This window comes from Narcine bancroftii, chromosome 6 (assembly GCF_036971445.1).
Source record: "Narcine bancroftii isolate sNarBan1 chromosome 6, sNarBan1.hap1, whole genome shotgun sequence".
NCBI classification, from domain to species: domain Eukaryota; kingdom Metazoa; phylum Chordata; class Chondrichthyes; order Torpediniformes; family Narcinidae; genus Narcine; species Narcine bancroftii.
In genome coordinates, this window is record NC_091474.1 from 215,101,847 (window position 1) to 215,123,301 (window position 21,455).

Consider the following 21,455-nt stretch of genomic DNA (forward strand, 5'->3'; position numbering starts at 1 on the left):
ATAAGTATAATAATTTTCTGATTCTTATGTGCAAGAATTATTATTGTGCAAATTTGAATGTTTGACCAACCATCTCGGTTTTGGTCTCCTTATCTGGGGAAAGACTTCCTTGCCATAGAGGGAGTGCAAAGAAGGTTCCCTAGATTGATACCAGGGATGGCAGGACTTGCATACGAAGAAAGGCTGGATCGACTAGGCTGGAATTTAGAAGATTGAGGAGGGATCTGATTGAAACGTATACAATTCTTAAGGGATTGGACAGGCTAGATGCAGGAAGGTTGTTCCCGATGTTGGGGAAAACCAGAACTAGGGGGTCACAGTTTAAGGATAAGGGGGAAGTCTTTTAGGACTGAAATAAGAAAAAAAAAGTCTCTCAGAGAGTGGTGAATCTGTGGAATCCTTTGTCACAGGAAGTAGTAGAAGCCAGTCCCTTAACTATATTTAAGAGGGATTTAGATTTGGCCCTTGTGGCTAAGCGGATCGAGGGTATGGGGAGAAGGCAGGTACTGGGTACTGAGTAGATGATAAGCCTTGATCAATATGAATGGCAGTGTTGGCTTGAAGGGCCAAATGTTTCTAAATAGTATTTTGATGATGTTTTAGATGTAGTAATTGAAAAGCTAAAATAATCAACATTGTTGCAACTGTTTCTTTTAACATTCATGCAGTATGTAAATATTTATTTCACAATCACCTTCAAAATGTTAATGATACATAATCTTAATTATATAAATCAAAGAAGAAAGTGCAAATTTATTCATCCAACAATCATTCATATTGGAGGATAGCAAGAAAGCAAACCCTAAAATTATAGTACATCTTTCTCATCTTCTACACATCTATCCTTCGTTTTAATGACCAATAGTTGCTTTGAAGCACTGTATTTGTGTTATCGTTCTATGAAAATTCTTCACGATTTAATGATATTCCAGACCTTCCAACAAATATAAATGAGGTGTTTCTTTATAAAGAAGAACAAAATGTTTTCACACTAACCCAAAAAAACAGCTCAAGAACCACATCCAACTGAAACTAATCTAGCGGTTATATTAAGATTATTAGTATACGATTCACTATGTGTAGCTTAGATGACTTATTGGAATTTTTGTTGTGATCGTTAGAGTGATCTCTTTGCAAGTGATCTCTTTAATAACATTAGTAACAGTTCTGGGTTCTCCTGCCCTTAAAACACTTAATAAGATTGAATGAACTTCACCAACATTATTCAGTTTCTACTATACGATTAAGAATTTGATTAAAAGGCATGGTTGTTGGGTTACACTGTTACCTTTAGCACTGTTTAGACCTAAAATTCACAATTTTATCTCTGGAATTCTCTTCCATGGAAGGTTGTGGAGGCTCCGTCACTGAGATTATTTAAGATTGAGAGTAGTGGATTTTAGAACACAAAACAGTTCTGATTGGATCTTTGTTCTGAGAACTTTGTTAGTTTTTCTTTTCACTGATGTTGCCTGTGTTTCCAGCATTTTCTATTTTTCAATTTCAACAGTTTGAAATTTGCACAATAAAATGGAATTGAATTAATGCATTCAGGTGTGAATTGATTGCAATTCAAAAATTAACCCAATGAGCTTCATTACTTCCTCCTGTTCCAATTTTGTTAAACTTTATTTCCCCTTCAATTAAGAAAAAAGTCCAATATTACTATTTCCACTGAAAGGTATAGAACACCCAAGAATAAGTGATGAAGAATGACCATAGCAATAAAATTATATACTAAGGATTATTGAAGGCAGATAGTAATACAAATTTACCACAAAACTGCTTTAACCATATAACCACTTACAGCACAGAACAGGCCAGTTCGGCTCTACTAGTCCATGCCGTAACAAATCCCCACCTTCCTAGTCCCACTGACCAGCACCCGGTCCATACCCCTCCAGTCCTCTCCTATCCATGTAACTATCCAGTCTTTCCTTAAATGTAACCAATGATCCCGCCTCGATCACGTCTGTCGGAAGCTCATTCCACATTCCCACCACCCTCTGCGTAAAGAAATTTCCCCTCATGTTCCCCTTATAATTTTCCCCCTTCAATCTTAAACCATGTCCTCTAGTTTGAATCTCCCCCACTCTTAATTGAAAAAGCCTATCCACATTTACTCTGTCTGTCCCTTTTAAAATCTTAAACACCTCTATCAAGTACCCTCTCAATCTTCTACACTCCAGAGAAAAAAGCCCTAGTCTGCACAACTTTTCCCTGTAATTCAAACCTTGAAATCCTGTCAACATTCTCGTGAACCTTCTCTGCACTCTCTCTATTTTGTTTCTATCTTTCCTATAATTTGGTGACCAAAACTGTACACAGTACTCCAAATTTGGCCTCACCAATGCCTTGTACAATTTCATCATAACCTCCCTACTCTTGAATTCAGTACTCCGATTTATGAAGGTCAACATTCCAAATGCCTTCTTCACCACACCATCTACCTGAGTATCAGCCTTGAGGGTACTATTTACCATCACTCTTAAATCCCTTTGTTGCTTTGTGAGATAGACTGAACTAAAATCAAAATAGTATCACTGACACAACTCTAACTTAAATCCTGTGGAAAAACAGATATCTATTACAATTCTCAATTCACAATCAAAATGTTGAAGTCATAAAATCCCAAAGTATACACTTGATACTTTGTAGCTCATTTTTATGTATGCCAATCTGCTCGAAAACAGTATTGCTCGGGAAAATAAGCCTCTGCGCTCTCAGTGAATGTATGATCTGAAGAGCTTTTAAAGATCTTGATATTTTAAGACTCAATCCGATTAGTTTCCCCCATTAAACAAATAGAATGGATCACGTTGAATTTACTGACAATGTTGGCTTGGGCTCATTTATTCTGTTCTACAATTCACACCTCTGAAAACTGCATGATACTGGATAGTACTTACGGAATACAATGCTTTGAATGCACATAATGATCCTATTTTAATTGATATTATAATTCATTCTGGGAACACAGGCAGTATGGAGTTTTAAACAGCTTTGCAATGATAGGCTAAAGAAAATAAATCTCTTCAGGAAGGATCATTGGTATCAGTTTTTAATAAATTTTAATATCACCACTATCATTGATTGGCCAATAACAAGGTCTATTAAAGTTACTAGGTTCTCCTTCAGTTATACTTGCCTAAATTCAATAGGAATAATTTGAGATATGGATTTACAAAAAAGTTTTCCAGTTTACATTTCTTGGTTTTAGTACATCAACTAACAAAAACGCAGAGTTTAAAATGTTGGTATTCAAGCGAAAGACATGAATCCAAATTAATTGCAATAACTTAAATATCCACATATTTTTAAGCCTCCCAGAGATGGCAAATGCTTTTCAATTTTCCCAAATGGTCTGTAGAATTGACTGGAATTTTATTCAATTCCCATAGCACATCACAGAATGTGAATTTGAATTGTACAAACCTCGCCAGTGACAAAATGAAAGTTGTCTGTTATATAAAGCTCAATTCCATTTCAAACAAATACAGTTGAAAGATTGCATTACCATTAACAGAGTTCTACAAGATCTCCTGAACACGCTGTGTTTCTTTTCCTATTTTCCAAACCAGTCCTACCACACACTAACATGCCTTTCTGAACTCATTACAGCTGAAGAAAATTGCGACTCATAAGTTAGAAGACACATCGAGCAGGAAGCTGGGTGAATGGCAGAAGCAGCTGGAGTAACTTGGGTGGGAGGCAAGGTAATGGAACACAGCTCTTGGAGTCATTGATTGAAAGATAACAGGGAATTTTCACATCTATGTTCTGAAAATGAGGGAGATCATTGCAGCTGGAAACACAATGTCTGTTCAATAAGTCTGGAATGATTGAGAGAAAAAAATTTGTTGCTACATTTTTATGTAAGTAGCCTATCCATTTTATGATCTGTGGTAATTATATAATTCTGCTTTGCATTTCATTTCTCATTATGTCATTCACTAAGTAAGGACTGGCCAACTTCCCTGAAATTCTCACAAAAAAATAAGATTGTGGCAGTTTTAATCACTTGATAATATCTAGTCTTACTTGTCCATTGTTAACTTTCGCCTACAGCCATCACAATGGCACCCAACTCAATTGTGGTCAGCGGATTTTTTTTGTAGTCAATCAACCAATTTGATGTTTGCATATTCCCCAAGCCTTGCTTTCATCTCTATTCTTTTTCCTATTTGCTTGCACAAATTCAAAATGTGCAATTTTGATAACCATATTGATTCTGATCTGTGCTCCAAACAACTATGGTCATTCAAATTCACCAGTTTTCACCTCAAATATTGCCATCCTATATTGCCAGCTCCTCGTCCTTGCTTTTTCTATTACTACATTTAACCATCTTGCCTGCCCAAAAGTAGTTGATCAATGTTCAATATATTTGGATAAAAAACACTGTGAAACAGAAGCATCTATTTTGCACAACTAAGAAGTAACCTTAAAAAGTCCATGAGTTCAAACTTTTCTTTATATTGAACTTTATTTTAGAGTAACCAAAAGTCAATTGCAGCTGTACAAGAAAATAACATCTGTTAGAAAACTTGAAGAAATCAGGTACAACTTCTGATGCTTTGCATACTGCCCCATCATTTTGGTTTTTTTTTTACCTGATCATGCCATTTGAAGTCTGGGTTAATTGTCAGGCGAACTCGAAGAACAGTTCGGGTGATGGGTTGGATGCTTGCTTCCAGTGATATGGAAGGAATTTCATGAACGCATTGCTTCACCTTCAGTCCAATGTTAACATGATGGAGCATGTGGCCTGCATAATAAAATAAAATTTGATCAAATACACTGACTTTACAAAACCGTGGACAGGTTTTTATGAGCAAATAACTGAATTAAACAAGGTTTCCTCAAGGTTTTCCAATTAAGTTTTCCTATGACCCAGCTTCTATTAATGAGGAGATTGCTCTTCAAACACAGCTTCATTTTTGCCATTTAAAAAAAATAAGCACAAACTGGTGGACATCCTTTTGCAGCACAAGGTTTTGTTTTGTTCCAAAAAGTACCCTCCTGAAATTTTCAAATGAATTCTTGTACTGTGATATTTGCTTAGCTGGAAGGTTAGAGAAAAATAAATCTAGCCTCAATGTACTTCCATTAAAAAATAAACAAACTACTATTTGTAAAATCTCAGACAAATAGACTCATGACACTACAAAAATAAACCAAGGCAATAGGTTAAAAACATCTGGTATCTACTAAAACCTCTCTGGCTTGTGGCTTTTCAAGTGGCTGGCAGGTTCAGGTCTATATTAGTTTTAGTCCACATCAGTTTTCTGCACTGAAATAAACACCATTGTTGTGATTTAATAATTGAATCCTTTAAACAGAGGAAGAATATTATTTTAATTTCCTTAATCTTACTCTTAATTGTAATTTTAACAAATCTATTCTGAATTTCTTCTCAGTTTAAAAATAATGACTAATAGATCTTTATTTGCTTTTTTCCTTTTAAGTCTCCATCACATGTTTTGGATTAGGAACATCTGTTAAAAAATAAACTTTTTTTTACTAGCTGTACAACATATTTATATGTTAAGATTGGTGTGTAGATGTGATATTTTAACTGGATCAATTTGCAATTAACAAATGGCAAAGCAGGAAGAGCTTGTTAGCACAAGTACCTTCAGTAAAAGGATCCATGATACATTCTTTGAGCCAAATTGATCTAGTCTCTAGCCTGCAAATTGAAGGAACATATTCCATCTGGGCCCCCTCCAACCAGAAGACATTAACATCGAGTTCTCTGGTTTCCTTTAGGCACCCCTCCCCCATCACTCTCTTTCCATGTCCCCTTGCCTCCAGCTCCCCATCCCTTGCCTCCCTCTTTCTCTCTCTTTCCCTATCCCTGTCTCCTTTCCTTTAGACTACATTCATGGAGCTAACACCCTCCCACAATCGATTCTCTCCTGCCTTCCAATGTATGTCCACCATGACCTCTTAGTTGTTGGCCTATGCTCCTCATCCAGCCCTATCATTCCTCCTCCTCCAACTTTTTTCTTCAGGTGCCTTTTTGCTCATATCTTAACAAAGAGATCATGCCGAAACATTGGTTATATATCTTTGCCTCCTACGGATGCTGCCGGACCAGCTGAGATTCTCCAGCACTTTCATGTATTAATTACAATCACAATGTTTGCAGACTTTATTGTTTCACTACACTCTCAAATTTCTCCAGGCACTGGGAACATGAAAATTTAACAGCCCACTAATTACCTGGTCAGATAAAGTGCATATCTATTCCTTGTAGTTGACATAATCAAGGGATGTAAGCTTATGACATACTGTAACATTTAGAACCAACTGTTGAAAGTCAGAAGTGTTACCAAAAATAAAATTCAAAATTACTAGAGTCAAAAAAAGTTTAAAATTACAAAGTACATTTTTTCTAGTGCAAATAAGTTCATCTTATGAGTTCTTGCATTTTTTTGCTTTACTGTATAACATGGTTAAATCTGAGACCATTTATAAAGATCCTAAAATTTTAGGAATCCAGCAACATTTTAACAATGAAGATCTATATAGACAACAAGGTAGATCTTCAGGAATTTGAGAAACAATCTAAATTTCAGAAGCATTTATAATGTTTTGAGAGTTAGCCAGAACAAGGTGTAGTCAAACTAGCTATTGAGGATTTTGCTTGATATTTAAGTGCAGATCTCATTCAGGTTCATCTTCCCTCAACTCAAAATTCAAGTGAAAGGCCTTCCGCTCAGCCACTGAGATAAGAAATGGCATTTTTCAGCGAGTAGAACGGTACAATTTTTCTTTGGTGATCCACACAATGCAAGAGTAATGTTTTCTGCTGGATCAATGACAAGATCAGGAAGCCCATCAATGACTGCAAATCCAAGTCCAATCTAAACATTCTAAATATTCAATCTTTCAAAATTGTCATGCTTTAGAAAATAATTATTTCAAAGTGCCATAAGGTGCAGGCAATATTTATCCTCAAAACCTCAGTATCATGCTTAATTTTGTTGATGATATAAGGTTGTGACAAAAAGTAGGCTTTTTAAAATAACCATTTCTGATCCAACCTGTTTACTTGCTGTCAGTCACAACCAGCGTTCCCTCTCAGCTGTGCATGCTTATCCACACACAAACGTTTTGTGTGCACACACACACACACATACACTTGTACAAAATGGACCAGCAATCATTCAGCTTAGAGGGATCACTGGTTACAACAACATGCTTTTTTACAGAAGTTTTTCTTAAGAATATGAATACCGTATATTCATATAATGAAGATAACTTCGTCTCATAACATCACTGTAGTTAAAAAGTTAATTCTCTGAAACATAAACAGAATAATGTAATATATAGAAAAAGGAAAATGCCATCTGGTGTGTAGACCCTATTCCACTTACTCGCCTATTCCTTATAACTCTCCACAGGCATCGGTGGCAACAAATTCCACAGATTCACCATCCTCTGGCTGAACAGCAGTAATCATCAAAGACCCACAGCGCCCAGCACGTAACCAATCACCACTCAGGAAAGAGGTAGAGGTGCCACAAGACTCACACCACCAGGTTTAAGAACAGCTGCTACCCCTCCACCCAGACTCCTCAGCGACAAAAATTCTATCGGAGTCTCATTTAAGTCATCTTACTTGAACTTTATTGATTTTCTTTTCTTTAATCTTTGTACTAAACAGCTTGTTTACAGTAATTATGTTGACACTGTGTACAGGGTTTTTTTTTGCACTACCAATTAGTGGTAATTCTGCCATGCCCACAGGGAAAAGGAATCTCAGGGTTGCATGTGATGTCATGTATGTATTCTGACAATAAATAAAGAAATACAAGTAGTTCCTAACTTACAACCGTAATGGGGACCAAATGATTGGTTGTAACTCGGGTTTGGTCGTAAGTCGGGAACGGGGACCTCGGGCTACCGATGGAGAATGGGGACTGGGACTTCAGGCTGCCGCTGGGAATGGGTACCACTGTATACAGTACTTTTAATACAAAATATGTACTTGTACAGTAGTTTTAATAAAGATTTAAAAGAAAAAATTGGTCGTATGTGCGGGTGGATGCAACTTGAATAGAAGTCGAGGACTACCTGTAAATCTGAAGAAACATCTCATCTCTTTTGTGGAGGGATGTCCTATCGTTCTGAGGCTATGTCCTCTGGTCCAAGATGCACTCGCTACTGGAAACAACCCCACATGCACTCTGTCCACACTTTTCATTATTCAGAATGTTTCAATAAAGTACCCCCTCATCCTTCTACACTCGAGTGAGTGCAGTACCAGAGTCGTTAAAGGGCTCATCATATATTAACTGTCTCATCCCCAGAATCTGCTACAACACCTACACATCCTTCGTTTGATGATGGGCCCAAATCTGCTTGCAAAACTTTAATAGTGGTTTGACCAACACCTTGTAAAGCCTCAGCAATACATCTTTGCTTTTCAATTAATCTCCTCTTGAAATGAATTTTAACAGTGAATTTGCATTCCTTACTATTGATTCAACCTGCAAGTCAATCTTTATGGAATTCATCACTTGAATTGGAAAAATTGTGAATTCTCTCCCCATTTAGAAAATAGTCTATTTCTACCACATATTACCCTCTCCTATAATCCATTTGCCAAATTACCTTCTAAATTTGCCATTTGCCTTCTAAAAAACCAAGTACACAACATTCACTCACTCTCCTTTGTCTAAAATAGCCCCAATAACTTGCAAGTAATAAAAGGCATGCAGGATAGATATATTCCAAGGAAAAATAAATTTGTCCAAGGAAAGATGGTACAATTGTGGCTAAGAAAGAGATGAAGGCTAAGATAAAAGCAAAAGTGATGGCATACAAGGAAGCTAAAATTACTGGGAAATCAGAGGACTGGGATTCCTTTCGACAATTACAGAAAGAGACAATTTAAGTCATTTGGAAAGAAAAGATAAGCTATGAAAGGAGATTAGCAAACAATATTAAAAATTATACTAAGAGTTTTTTCAAATATATAAGAAATGTTGACATAGGACTGATAGAAAATGATGCGGGGGAAATTGTAATGGGTTATAAAGAGATGGCAGAGGAACTTAATCAATATTTTGCGCCTGTCTTCACCGTGGAAGAGATTTGTAATATCCCGGACAGTCATAGGCTCTTGGGAGTAGGGTTAGATTCAGTTAGGGTTACTATAAAAATTGTGCTAGACAAACTAAGTGGATTAAAGGTGCATCCACGGGTTTTGAAAGAGGTAGATCCATTGCCGATGATCTTCCAGAAATTGATAAGACTCTGGAGAGATTCTTGAGGATTGGAAGGTCACAAATGTGGTTCCGCTGTTTAAGAAAGGTGGGAGACAGAAAAAAGGAAACTATAGGCTGATTAGTCTGACTTCGGTGGTTGGGAAGATATTAGAGTCGATCCTCAAGGATGAGGTGATGAAATACCTAGAGGTGCACGACAGGATAGGTCCAAGTCAGCATGGTTTTTTAAAGGGTAGATCCTGCCTGACCAACCTATTATAGTTTTTTGAAGAAATCTCAAGTAGGATAAACAAAGGAGAGGCTGTGGATGTTATCTATTTCGATTTTCAAAAGTCTTTTGATAAAGTGCCGCATATTAGGCTGCCAAATAAGATGAGGGCCCATGGAATTACAGGGTAGGTGGTGGAGTAGGAAGTGTAGTAGAAACTTTAAATTTGCAGAAGGACATAGACAGATTAGGAGACTGGGCAAAATTACGGCAGATGAGATTTAACATAGAGAAATGTACAGTTGTACATTTTGGCAGTGGAAATAAACAGGCAGAATACTATTTGGATGGGGTGAAAATTCAGACCTCGGATGTGCAAAGGGACCTGGGTGTCCTCATGCAGGGAAACCTAAATTTAATGACCAGGTAGTGGAGAAAGCAAATGCTATGTTGGCATTCATTTCAAGAGGAATAGTGTACAAGAGTTGAGGTGTTGATGAGGCTCTATGGGGCATTGGTGAGACCTCATTTGGAGGTCATGTGTGCGTTTTGGGCCTCCTATCTGAGAAAGGATGTGATGTTGTCGGAGAGGGTGCAGAGGAGATTTACTAGGATGATTCTCGGACTGCAAGGGCTGACGTACGAGGAGCCTTTGGCAGCTCTTGGGTTGTATCCATTGAGTATAGGAGAATGAGAGGAGATCTCATAGAGGTATTTCATATTTTGAAAGGTTTAGATAGGGTGGATGCGGGTAAGACGTCACTCTTGGTGGATGAATAGAGGATATGGGGGTCATAGTCTGAAAATTAGAGGTTATCCATAGAAAACAGAGATTAGGAGGAACTTCTTTAGCCAGAGGGTCGTGGATCTGTGGAACTCGCTGCCGCATACAGCAGTGGAGGCCAGATCACTGGGAGTATTTAAACAAGAAATAGACAAATATATCATTAGTGAGAGCATCAAGGGATATAGGGAAAAGGCCGGAAATTGGAACCAGTGTAGAGTTTCTTAGTGTAGATTTACGGAACAGACTCGATGGGCCTAGTGGCCTCCTTCTGTGCCTTTGTCTTGTGATCTTGTAACGTTGGAGATAAAAAAATGACCTATCAAACAACATCCATATCGAATGATCATTGAAAAGTGGAGACTGGTCATCAAGAGATGTTAAAGAATGATATTATTAGACGTTCTACCTCATATTGGAGTTCACCTTGTGTCCTGGTGCCTAAACTGGTTGGGATGGTTAGATTTTGCACTAATTATAGAAACGTTAATGTGGTAACAAAGACAGATGCTTTAATCCTATCCCTGGGGCGGATGATTGTGTGGACAAGGTTGGAAAGGTAAAACTTCTTATGATCATGGACTTATTAAATGCTTACAGATGTCTTCCATTTAACAGACAGTGGGAGGGAAATTTCTGCATTTGTGACCTCATCAGGGTTGCACGAATACAATGTTTTACCATTTGGAATGAAAAATACTCCAGGGACATTCCAAAGAATTATTAATTCTGTGATTCAAGGTTTAGAGCATACAGATGCTTATATTGATGATTTGATTACGGGGAATGACCCCTGGAAAGCTCTGAGTTAATGAAATTGTTTGACAAACTTTCAAAAGCAAACCTTACAGTTAATTTAGCTAAAAGGAAATTTGGCCATGCTACTCTGACTTATCTTGATTATGTTGCTGGTCAAGGCAAGTTGGCACTTGTTCAGGCGGAAGTTCAGGCAATTTCTGAGTTTCACGTTCCCGCAGGTTAGAAAGTAGGAGGTGGTTTTTGGGCATGGTAGGGTATTATCGAAAGTTCTGCAAAAATGCTGTGGGTCATTTTAAAAATCCGTGTTTCGACAAGGGATTTCTAAGGCTGACCTTTGTAATGACTTTCCAAAATTGTGCCTAAACTGTAATGATTTGGGTATCTCACACATATACATTTGGGCATCGGTGGGGTTGATTTGACTAATGTGTTACACTATTAGTAGTTATTAATAAAAAAGTGTTTTAAAAGAAAAATATAACATTGCCTTGGTGAATTTCTATTGCTGCAGGTCTGTGACGTAACAATTTCCTGCTCGCTATTTCCTCAAAAAATTTGAACAGATTTGTCAAGCAAGATCTCTGAAGGAAACCATGTTGACTTTGACCTATTTTATCTTGTGCTTTCAAGTTACCTGAATCTCATCCTTAATAATAGATTCAGAAATATTGCCAACCACTGAAGTCAGGCTAACAGGCCTATAATTTTCTGTCTTTTACCTCTCTCCCTTCTTAAAGACTGGAGTGACATTTGGAGTTTTCCAGTCCTTTGAAACCATTCTAACTCATTGGCATTTCACAAATTGCTTCTCTTGGGATCAAACACCAACCTGATTTTCCTGGTCTATCTGTATATTGAAGTTCCCCATGATCACTATAACATTGCGTTTTTATATGCCTTCTCTGTTGACTGGATTGTGACCAAGGACACCACTCACAGGAATTCAGAAAAATGAGAGGGGATCTAATAGAAACATTTAAAATTACAGAAAGGATAGATATGATAGAGGCTAAAGAGTTGTTTCCACTGGTAGGTGGGAGTAGAACAAGATTTGGGGGAAGTAGGTTTAGGACAGAGATGAAGAGGAACTGCTTTTTCTAGAGAGTGGCAAATCTGTGCAATTCTCTGCCAAGGGAAACAATGAAGGGCACCTCATTGAATAAATTTAGAATGCTGATAGATTTTTGCACAGTAGAGGAATTAAGAGTTATGGGGAAAAGGCAAGGTAGGTGGAACTGAGTCCATGGCCAGATCAGCCACGATCTTACTGAATGGTGAAGCAGGCTTGATGGATCAGGAGGCTTCATTCTGCACTTATTTCTTATGTTCCTATGTTCTTAATGTCAAGGATGATTACTCTCACTTTAACTCCTGGAATTCATAAAACTTAGATACACTAGTCTCGATCTCACCTTCCAAATTGCCACTGCATATTTTGAACAGTTGTGGGCCCAGCACCGACCCCTGTGGCACTCTGCTCACTACTGTTGGCCAACCTAAAAAATATCCATTTATTCCAACAACTTTGCCTTCTATTGATTAACCCATCCTCTATTTTGCCTCCAATTCTGTACACCGTTATCTTATAGATTAGTCTTTTTCGTGGCACTTTCTGAAAATCCAAGAAGAAACCATTCACCTACTCCCATCTATCCACTGTGCTTATTACATCCTAAAGGAACTCCACTTAATTATCAAACAAGAACTGCCCTTACTGAATCTACACTGCCTGTGCCTAAAGGAACCATTGTTATTCAAATTTCTCATGATTTCTTCCTTAATGATACTTTCCATGTCTACAGACATGAGGCTAACTGACAAATAGTTTACCTGCCTTTTACCTACATCCTTTTTTTAAACAGTGACATGTCATTTGCTTTTTTTCAATCTGCCAAGACCTGCAAGAGTCAGGAGAATTTGTTGTTATTACCAACACCTCACTGGACCAGAGGACTTATCTACTTTTAGGCCCCATAAGTTGCTCAACACCATCTCTCTAGTAATGACAATTGCATTGACAAACTCACCTCCCATTGCATCCATTGCATGTATCTACGGCATGCAAGATGTGCCATCCATCATGAAGGGCGCCACATAATAGTCATTCAACACCTTAGCATTTCCACACCATACTGTAATAATTCTCTCCCTCATTTTCCAAGAAACGCAAGTTCACTTTTTCCTCTTTATATAATTATAAAAACTTTTACTATCTGTTTTTATATTTTGTGTTAGCTTACTTTCATAATCTATCTTCCCTTTCTTTATTGCTTGCTTGGTAGTTTTCTGTTGTTTTTTTGATGTTTTCCCAATCTTCCATTTTCCCATTAATTTTGGTGACTTTGTACACATGAACTTTTAGTTTGATGCATTCCACTATTTCATTTGTTATCCAAGACTGGTTCTCCCCACTCTTTTGGTTTTATGTTCTTAACTGGAATATACTTTGGCTGAGTACTGAAGGTTTCTTTGAATGTCTTCCACTGTTTCTCAACTGTCCTACCATGTAACCTGTGCTCCCAGTCTATGTTAGCCAACTCCTCCCTAATCTTTTGTAGTCTCCCATTTTTAGGCATACAGTAATTAATTGGTTTTAGATTGAATTATTTCACCTTCAAGGCAACATTTGACTGGCTATAGTATCAAAGAGCCTTGGCTAAACTGAAGTAAATGGGAATCAGAGAAAAATTCTCTGCTGGTTGAAATCATACCTGGCACAAAGGAAGATGACTGTGGTGGTTGGAAGTCAATCATCTCAGCCAGTGGGTACTTCCGCAGGAGAGCCTCAGTGAATAGCTCTAGCCCCAACCATCTCCAGCTGTTTCATCAATGACCTTCTTTCAAACATGAGGTCAGAAGTAAGGATGTTTACCGATGATTGTACAATATTAATCATCAGATAACAAAACAGTCCACAACCAAATGCAGCAAAACAGAACCACATCAAGCTGATAGGTGGTGTTACATTTCTATTAAATGTCACATAGTGATAAAGTCAACAAGAGAAAATCCAGGTATTACCCTATTTAATGGCACTGAATCCCCATCAAAATCCTGGAGTATTTCCATTGACCAGAAATTGAACTGGAGTACACAATGTACAAATCAGATGCAAGGAAACCTGCGGAGAGTAACTCATTTCTTAACTCCTCAAAGCCTGTCCACTATCTATAAGGCTCAAATCAGGAACAAGTCTCCACTTGCCTTGATAAGTGCAACTTCAACAACACTCAAAAATTGCAGCCTGCTTGATTGGCACTCCATTCATAACTAGACACTTACTCCGGCACTGATGCACAGTGGCAGCAGTATGCATAATCTGCAGGATGCACTACAGCATCTCCACAAGGCTCTTGACACGGTACCTTCCAAACCAAAAACCTCTGCCAGCAAGAAAGACAAGGGCGGCAAAAGTGTGAGAGCACCATCGTGAGGAAGTTGTCCTTCAAACCATACACTATCCTGACTTGGAAATAAATCACTGTTCCTTCACCTTCACTGGGTTAAAATTGAACTCCCTCCCTAACCATTGTAGGTACACATACACACCTCAAAGACTGCAGTGGTTCAAGATAGTGGTTAACTCACCACTATCTTCCAAAGGTCAATTAGTGATGAAACGTTTGCCTATTCTGTCTTTTCGCAGACTATTACTGACTTTACCATTGAAATTCCATGGCTCTCAATGTTACCATTTCCAATGTTTTCCAATATGAAAAGTTCATTTAAGATTACCTATTTCATCCTTGCGCATGTCCTTCATCTTATCTATGGTGAGTTTCTTTTCCTCCAGCTTTGCAAGCACATGACCTGGCAAAACTGAGAACTGGCGAAGCGGATTGCACCATCCCCATAATCTCCTGTCAATTATCTTGCACAAATTCAATAGTTTGTATGTCATTGCAGGCCATCTCCTTCTTAGACAAACTTCAAATAGTGCCCGGACAATACGAGCTGCATTCTACAAACACAATGAGGAAAGTATTCAAGTAAATAGGTGGAATTTTAAATATCATAAAATATACATTTAAATGCAAAATAATTAAATGCATTGATATTAATATATCATGTAAATTATCAAAATTGTGACAATAAACAAACAAATTTATTTGAGTTATAAATGCATGCCCAATGCTGATAAAATTGCCCAACTTGTTTCAATATAGATAAAATTTTTAAATAACTTTCTCTTGTCCACCAACAGCATTGAATTAGGTATTGCAGTCTGCTTTCAGAAAACAAGAAAGTCACAATCCTTATTTATTGCATGGTGAATGGTAAAATGTTTGCAGAACCATGGACATTGTTGAATATTTATGCACCTAATGTGGATGAAGTTTAATTTATATCTGAGGCTTTTTTAACATTAAATCAGGCCAATGAAAATAATTTGATTGGAGGAGATTTTAACTGTATTTTGGATCCATTACTGGATAAATTTCCAAAACGTATAAGGAAATCAAAGATGGAGACACAAATGGGATCTTTGACGAAAGATTTGAATTTAGTTGAAATTTGGAGGAGAATAAATCCGACAGAAAAGGACTTTTCTTTTTATTCATCTAGACATGATTCATTCTCTAGAATAGATTTGTTCTTGATTTCGGTACATTTGCAGGCTAGAGTAGTGCAGGCTGAATATAAGAGTAGGGTTATATCTGATCATTCTATGTTGTTTATTTCTTGCGTAGGTTCTGAAGTGTTGCAATCAATTTACCGGTGGAGATTTAATGTAATGTTATTGCAGAAACCAGAGTTTATTACTTTTGTTAGGGAACAGATTGCTTTATTTCTGGTAATTTTGTAATGTGGGATGTTTTAAAAGCATATTTGCGTGGTCAAATTATTAGTTATTCCACAAAAATTAAAAAAAAACAGTATCAAGCGGAATGTTTGGCATTGGAGAAACAAATTACTGAGTTGGAAATGGAATTTCAGAAGAAGGTTACAGAAGATAAGAAAGCAGCATTAACTAAGTTGAAATTACATTATAATACTTTACAAACATATCAGTATGAGCGATTAATTCAAAGATCTAAGCAACGTTATTAGGAGTTGGGTGAAAGGGCTCATAAGGTATTAGCTTGGCAATTTAAAATGGAACAAGTATTGAGAACTATTAATGCTGTTAAAAAGAATTCAATAGTTACCTATAAACCTCAGGAAATTAATAACCAATTTTATTCATTTTATCAGAAATTGTATACTTCTGAAGGAAAACAGGATGATGGTTCTATTGAATCCTTCTTATCTAAGTTAAATTTACCGGTTTTGGGGGAGGAAGAGGTAAAGAAATTTGAAGCTACGTTTACAGATTTTGAGATTAAAGAATCTATACAAGAGATGCCAAATGGAAAGTCGCCAGGTGATGATGGATTTTCAGTGGAATTTTATAAAGTGTTTTATGAAGATTTATCTTCTATATTTAGGGATGTGTTACAACAAATAACTGAAATTCAGTCACTACCGGAATTTTGTTCAAGTGTGATAATTACAGCGATTCCAAAGAAAGATAAAGATCCACTGAATGTAGCTTCGTTTCAACCAATTTCTTTATTAAATGTGGATTATAAAATAGTGGCTAAAGTATTGGCAAATAGACTTGCTAAATATTTACCTCAGTTGGTACATACAGATCAAACAGGTTTTATCACCAATGGTGGTTGCAGTTGATGTGGAAAAAGCTTTTGATAGGGTTGCATGGAATTTTTTATTTAAGGTGTTGGAGAAGTTTAATTTCGGCCCTTTTTTTTACTGGTTGGGTTAAGGCATTGTATAAAAATCCGATTGCTAGGGTGGTGATGAATGGCCAAACTTCTTTGCCATTTAAATTATCGCGATCAACTCATCAAGGTTGTCCACTGTCACCAGCCTTGTTTGCATTGGTCATTGAACTCTTAGCTCAGGCAATTCGACAGAATGACAAGGTTAAAGGGATAAGAATTGCAGATGATGAATATATGATTAATTTATTTGCTTATGATGTATTGATTTATTTGACACATCCAGACATTCTTTGAAATATTTAAGAATGTTTAGTTCAATTTGGGGAGTTATCTGGGTATAAGGTGAATTGGGATAAGAGTAAAATATTGCCAATTCTGGAAGGGGATTATAAAGAGTGTAAAAATATTATAAAATTAAGATGGTCTGATAAAATTAAATATTTAGGGGTAACTGTGAATGCAAGTTATCAATTACATAAGTTAAATTATGTACCTTTACTGAAAAAGATTAAAATGGATTTGATTAAATGGAAGGATCTTCCATTAACATTAATAGGTCGAGTAAATTGTATTCAAAAGAATATTTTTCATGTTCAATACTTATTTCAGTCAATTGCATGTTCACTTTCAAAGGGTTTTTTTCAGGATTTGAATAAGGTGGTGAGGACATTTTTATGGAAGGAAAAATTAGCTCGAGTAGCTTTACAGAAATTGACATGAAAATTTGGACTAGGTGGACTTCAGTTGCCTCATTTTCAAAATTATCATGAAGCTGCACAGTTGAGGTTTGTAAGTAGAATGATGGATATTAATCAGCCTCCTAGATGGTCCAAGATGGAGTTAGCCTGTATTTCTGAATTTGATGTTCACCAGTTTATAGATAAGTAGAATTTGAATTTATTACAGGGATATGATATGCCAGTATTAAAACATTTGTTAAAGATATGGGTTAAAAGAAATGATGTTATTGGAACAAAGGGTAAATTATCAATCCAAACTCCGTTATATCAAAATCAGCTTATTCCTTTTTCAATGTTTAATGGGTATTTAAAGATATGGTATTTTCAGGGTATAAAAGTGAATCAGGATTGTTTTGAATAGGGACAGCTTCTTTCTTTTAATCAATTGCGGGAGAAATTTTGTATACCAGTAAATTCTTTATTTGTGTATTACCAACTTAGAGCATTGATAAGGGATAATTATGGTAAAGAGATGAGTTTACCTAAGTTAACGAAATTGAATCTTTGATTTCCTTTATACCAAAGAGAGGTTTTATTTCATATATAATGTATCGATTGTTACAGGAAACTATGGAAAAAATGAATTTGGAGAAATCTAGAAATAAATGGGAAAGTGATTTAACTTGTGTTATACCTCAAGAGGACTGGGAGGTTATGTGTCATGAAGGGGTATCTAAATTGACTAATGTAAGATATGGTTTGGTTAATTATAATTTTTTGCATCAGTTATACTTGACTCCTGAGAATTGAAAAAATACAGATTTAGTAATTTGGATCTTTGTTTTACATGTGGAACTGGAACTTTTTTGCATGTAGTTTGGTCCTGTGATGTGGTATAACCATTTTGGGGAAAAGTTAGGTTGGTTTTGGAGAAATTATTTAAAATTAAATTACCATTAGATCCAGAGATTTTTTTGTTGGGTTATATGGTTTTTTTGACTGGTTTGGAGTTGGGTAAGTTTCAAATGGCATTTGCACGTTTGGCGTTATCTGTGGCAAGAAAACGTGTAGCAATTACTTGGAAAGAGAATGAGGAGATTAATATAGTGTGTTGGCATAATGAATTGAGATGTTGTATTTATATGGAGAAAATAACATTTAATTTACATGATAATTATTTTTTTTTGGTAAAAATGTGGTCATCTTAAAATATTGTATGTTTTATGCTTTCTTTTTTGGCTCCCCTTGAGGGGGCTGGCTGAGGGAAGGGGGGTTTATCATATTGTATAAAAACCTTTTTTTTTCTGTTGTTGCTATTGATTTTATGTTGTTTTTAAAAGTTTTAAATAAAGTTTAAAAAAAAACCTTTTTATTGCACTTTTCCATTTTCTGAAAATGAACAGCTCTTCTGGTGTAATATTTCAATTATGTTTGAGATTGTTAGCTTAAATTCCAGCCCCACTCTTGTACATTCTTTAATATACTCTTGGGCAGGTTAAATGATTGTGTACAACTATTATTTGGGTCAAATGCTTAACTAATTTCTCTACTTCTCGCAAAATAAAAGTAAGAGATTTTGAAGAAACACGGAAAAGAGACAAGATATCCCTTGGAATGTCAGGATCTTAAAGGTTACCAACAGGCATTAGGGTTAATCTAACACTACAGGAAGGATGAGTTAGCATTAGAAATAATGAGAAGAATTGAGGTTTGGAGTAAAATCAATGATTTGGATGACTTCTCCATGAAATAAAGATTTCTTTGAGTATATAAAATGACAAGAGGTCTAAGCAGGATATTTATGTATATATGAATTAGAAGTAGGATTGATCACAGCTCCCGCAGGCCACCTCACCCCCCCCCCCCCCCCCAATTCCCCGATCCCCCTTAGCCTTCATCGTTATTTAATTAGATAACGCCTGAATAAAACCACCGATTTCCCTTACCAGGCAGATTGAAAACCAGGATCACAGATTGAAAGTTAATTTCCAGGAGTTAGAGAGAATTTGATTAAAAACATTTTGATCCCAAACAGTGGGAATCTGGAGTGCCAAGTTTGAAAAGGAATTACAAAGTGACTCTCTCATTATATTTTAAATATATCTAGATGAGAATTATCAAAGCAATAAAAGATTTAATAAATAGGACTAACCCTAGCTATTTATTTTTAGTCGGCATGCATATTAAGGGTCAAAAGCATTCTTCCCCAGTTTCAATTTCTAGATTTCTTACATTTGTATATAATCTAATTAGATCTTAATATGTCTAAAAACAAGTTTTTTGTTAATTTTTTATTTAGGGGGAAGTGATTGCATATATAATAGATCAATTGAAATTTCCTTGTTGAACAACAGTTGGAGGAGGTTCAGAACGTTCCTCTTGTTTCTCAATAACTTCTCCAAGTGCACCATACCAGCTTAATATGGAAGCTGTTCCACTTAGGGTTGGGAACAGCTTAGAGCGTAATGCAAAAACCCCTCCCCTCCGTGGACTCTATTTATATCTCCCACTGCCAAGGAAAGGCAGCCAATATATTGGTTCATCACTCCCCGAAGATGCTCTCTTCTCCCTGCTCCTATCAGGAAGAAGGGTCAATAGTGTGTGATCATGCATCAATATGCTCTCATTCTGCCCTTGCTGGTACTACTTGAACTTCCTTTTCATTGTGCTTTTCACATGACTGTATGAATGTCAGAGACCTCTGTACTTGGTATAATGTGACAACTAAACAAACTTAAATTTTTCAGTTTTCACTGAATAATAAACTCATTATATTTGTACATCAGAGAGTAGTAAAATATATCACAGTGATTTGCAGAATATTAATAAATCTAATACCAATTGATCAAAAGCAAGTTCAAAGCCACAGATTGTTGATGAATGAATTTAGGAGCTCAGAGCTTCTGCTACAACTGTGCAGGGTACTGGTTAGGTTACTCATGGAGTACTGTATGTAGTGCTGGTCTCCTTAGTTGAGAATGGAGGCTTTGGAAATGCTGCACGTTGATTCCAGAAATGAGTGAGTTAACTGATGAAGAGAGATTGATCATATTCAAGGTTCAGAAGGATGATGAGGGAATCTTATAGAAACATATACAATTATGAAAGGAATAAATAATATAATAGCAGATGTTATTTACTCTGGTAGGTGATACTAGAGCTAGAGGAGAGCTTCAAGATTTAGGGAAGGTGATTTAAGTCAGATAAGAAAGAAGTGCATCTCACAGGGAGTGGTGAATCCTGTGGAATTCTCCTCTCAATAAGACACAGAGTAGATTTTTAATTAACAGGGGATTTTTGAATAATAGGAAAATAAGGGTGAGGGAGAACATGTTAGTCAATGAAGTGGTCCGTGACCATTCAGCAAAGATCTTATTAAATTGTGGAGCAGGCTCATTGGGCCAGTTAGCATACTCCTGCTCTTATTTCTTATGTTCTTTAGTTCAGGAAGTGATGTAAAGAAAGTTGAATCAGGATTTTGGGATGAAATTCCAAAATTTAGCTTTTACTACTTAAGGCACATACAACTCCGATTATCTGAAATGGTCGGGACAGGGCCCATTTCGGATCAATAGTTTTTTCGGATAACTGGTCATTTTTAAAAGACAGCCAGCCCAGTAGCAACAGTAAATTACTTGTAACAGTGTTAAAACAACAACAAATAAGGAAAGGCCTTTTAAGCATGAAATAATATTTAATTATCACCAAAAAAAAACAACCTGAACAAAATAAGATAAATCTAACTCCAAAAACATGTAATTCTACTCAGAGGTTTTTCCAAAATTTTTTTCAACCTGTGATGTCAGTTCGGCTCCGAAAAATTTTTGGATAACTGAGGATTTCTGATTGTTTTGGATATCCTCAGTTATCTAAAAATTTTTGGAGGCGAAATGACATCATTTTGGCTTCAAAATTTTTTGGATAAGTGAGGATTTCTGAAATTTCTCTTTTTACTCTGTCTATCCCCCTCATAATTTTAAATACCTCTATCAAATCTCCCCTCATTCTTATACGCTTCAGGGAATAAAGTCCAAACCTGTTTAACCTTTTCCTGTA

General features: G+C 36.4%; 1 protein-coding gene across 2 annotated transcripts in view; it reads right to left on the reverse strand.

Moving 5' to 3' along the window:
- Positions 1-21,455, reverse strand: part of ascc3 (activating signal cointegrator 1 complex subunit 3) — a 484,134-nt gene that overhangs the window by 168,963 nt on the left and 293,716 nt on the right. For both annotated transcript variants that reach the window (XM_069887454.1, XM_069887456.1), the window contains exons 20-21: positions 14,729-14,954; positions 4,614-4,768 (exon numbers count right to left, since the gene is read on the reverse strand). In XM_069887454.1, the coding sequence (XP_069743555.1) occupies positions 4,614-4,768; positions 14,729-14,954 (381 nt within the window). The remainder of the gene's footprint in view (positions 1-4,613; positions 4,769-14,728; positions 14,955-21,455) is intronic.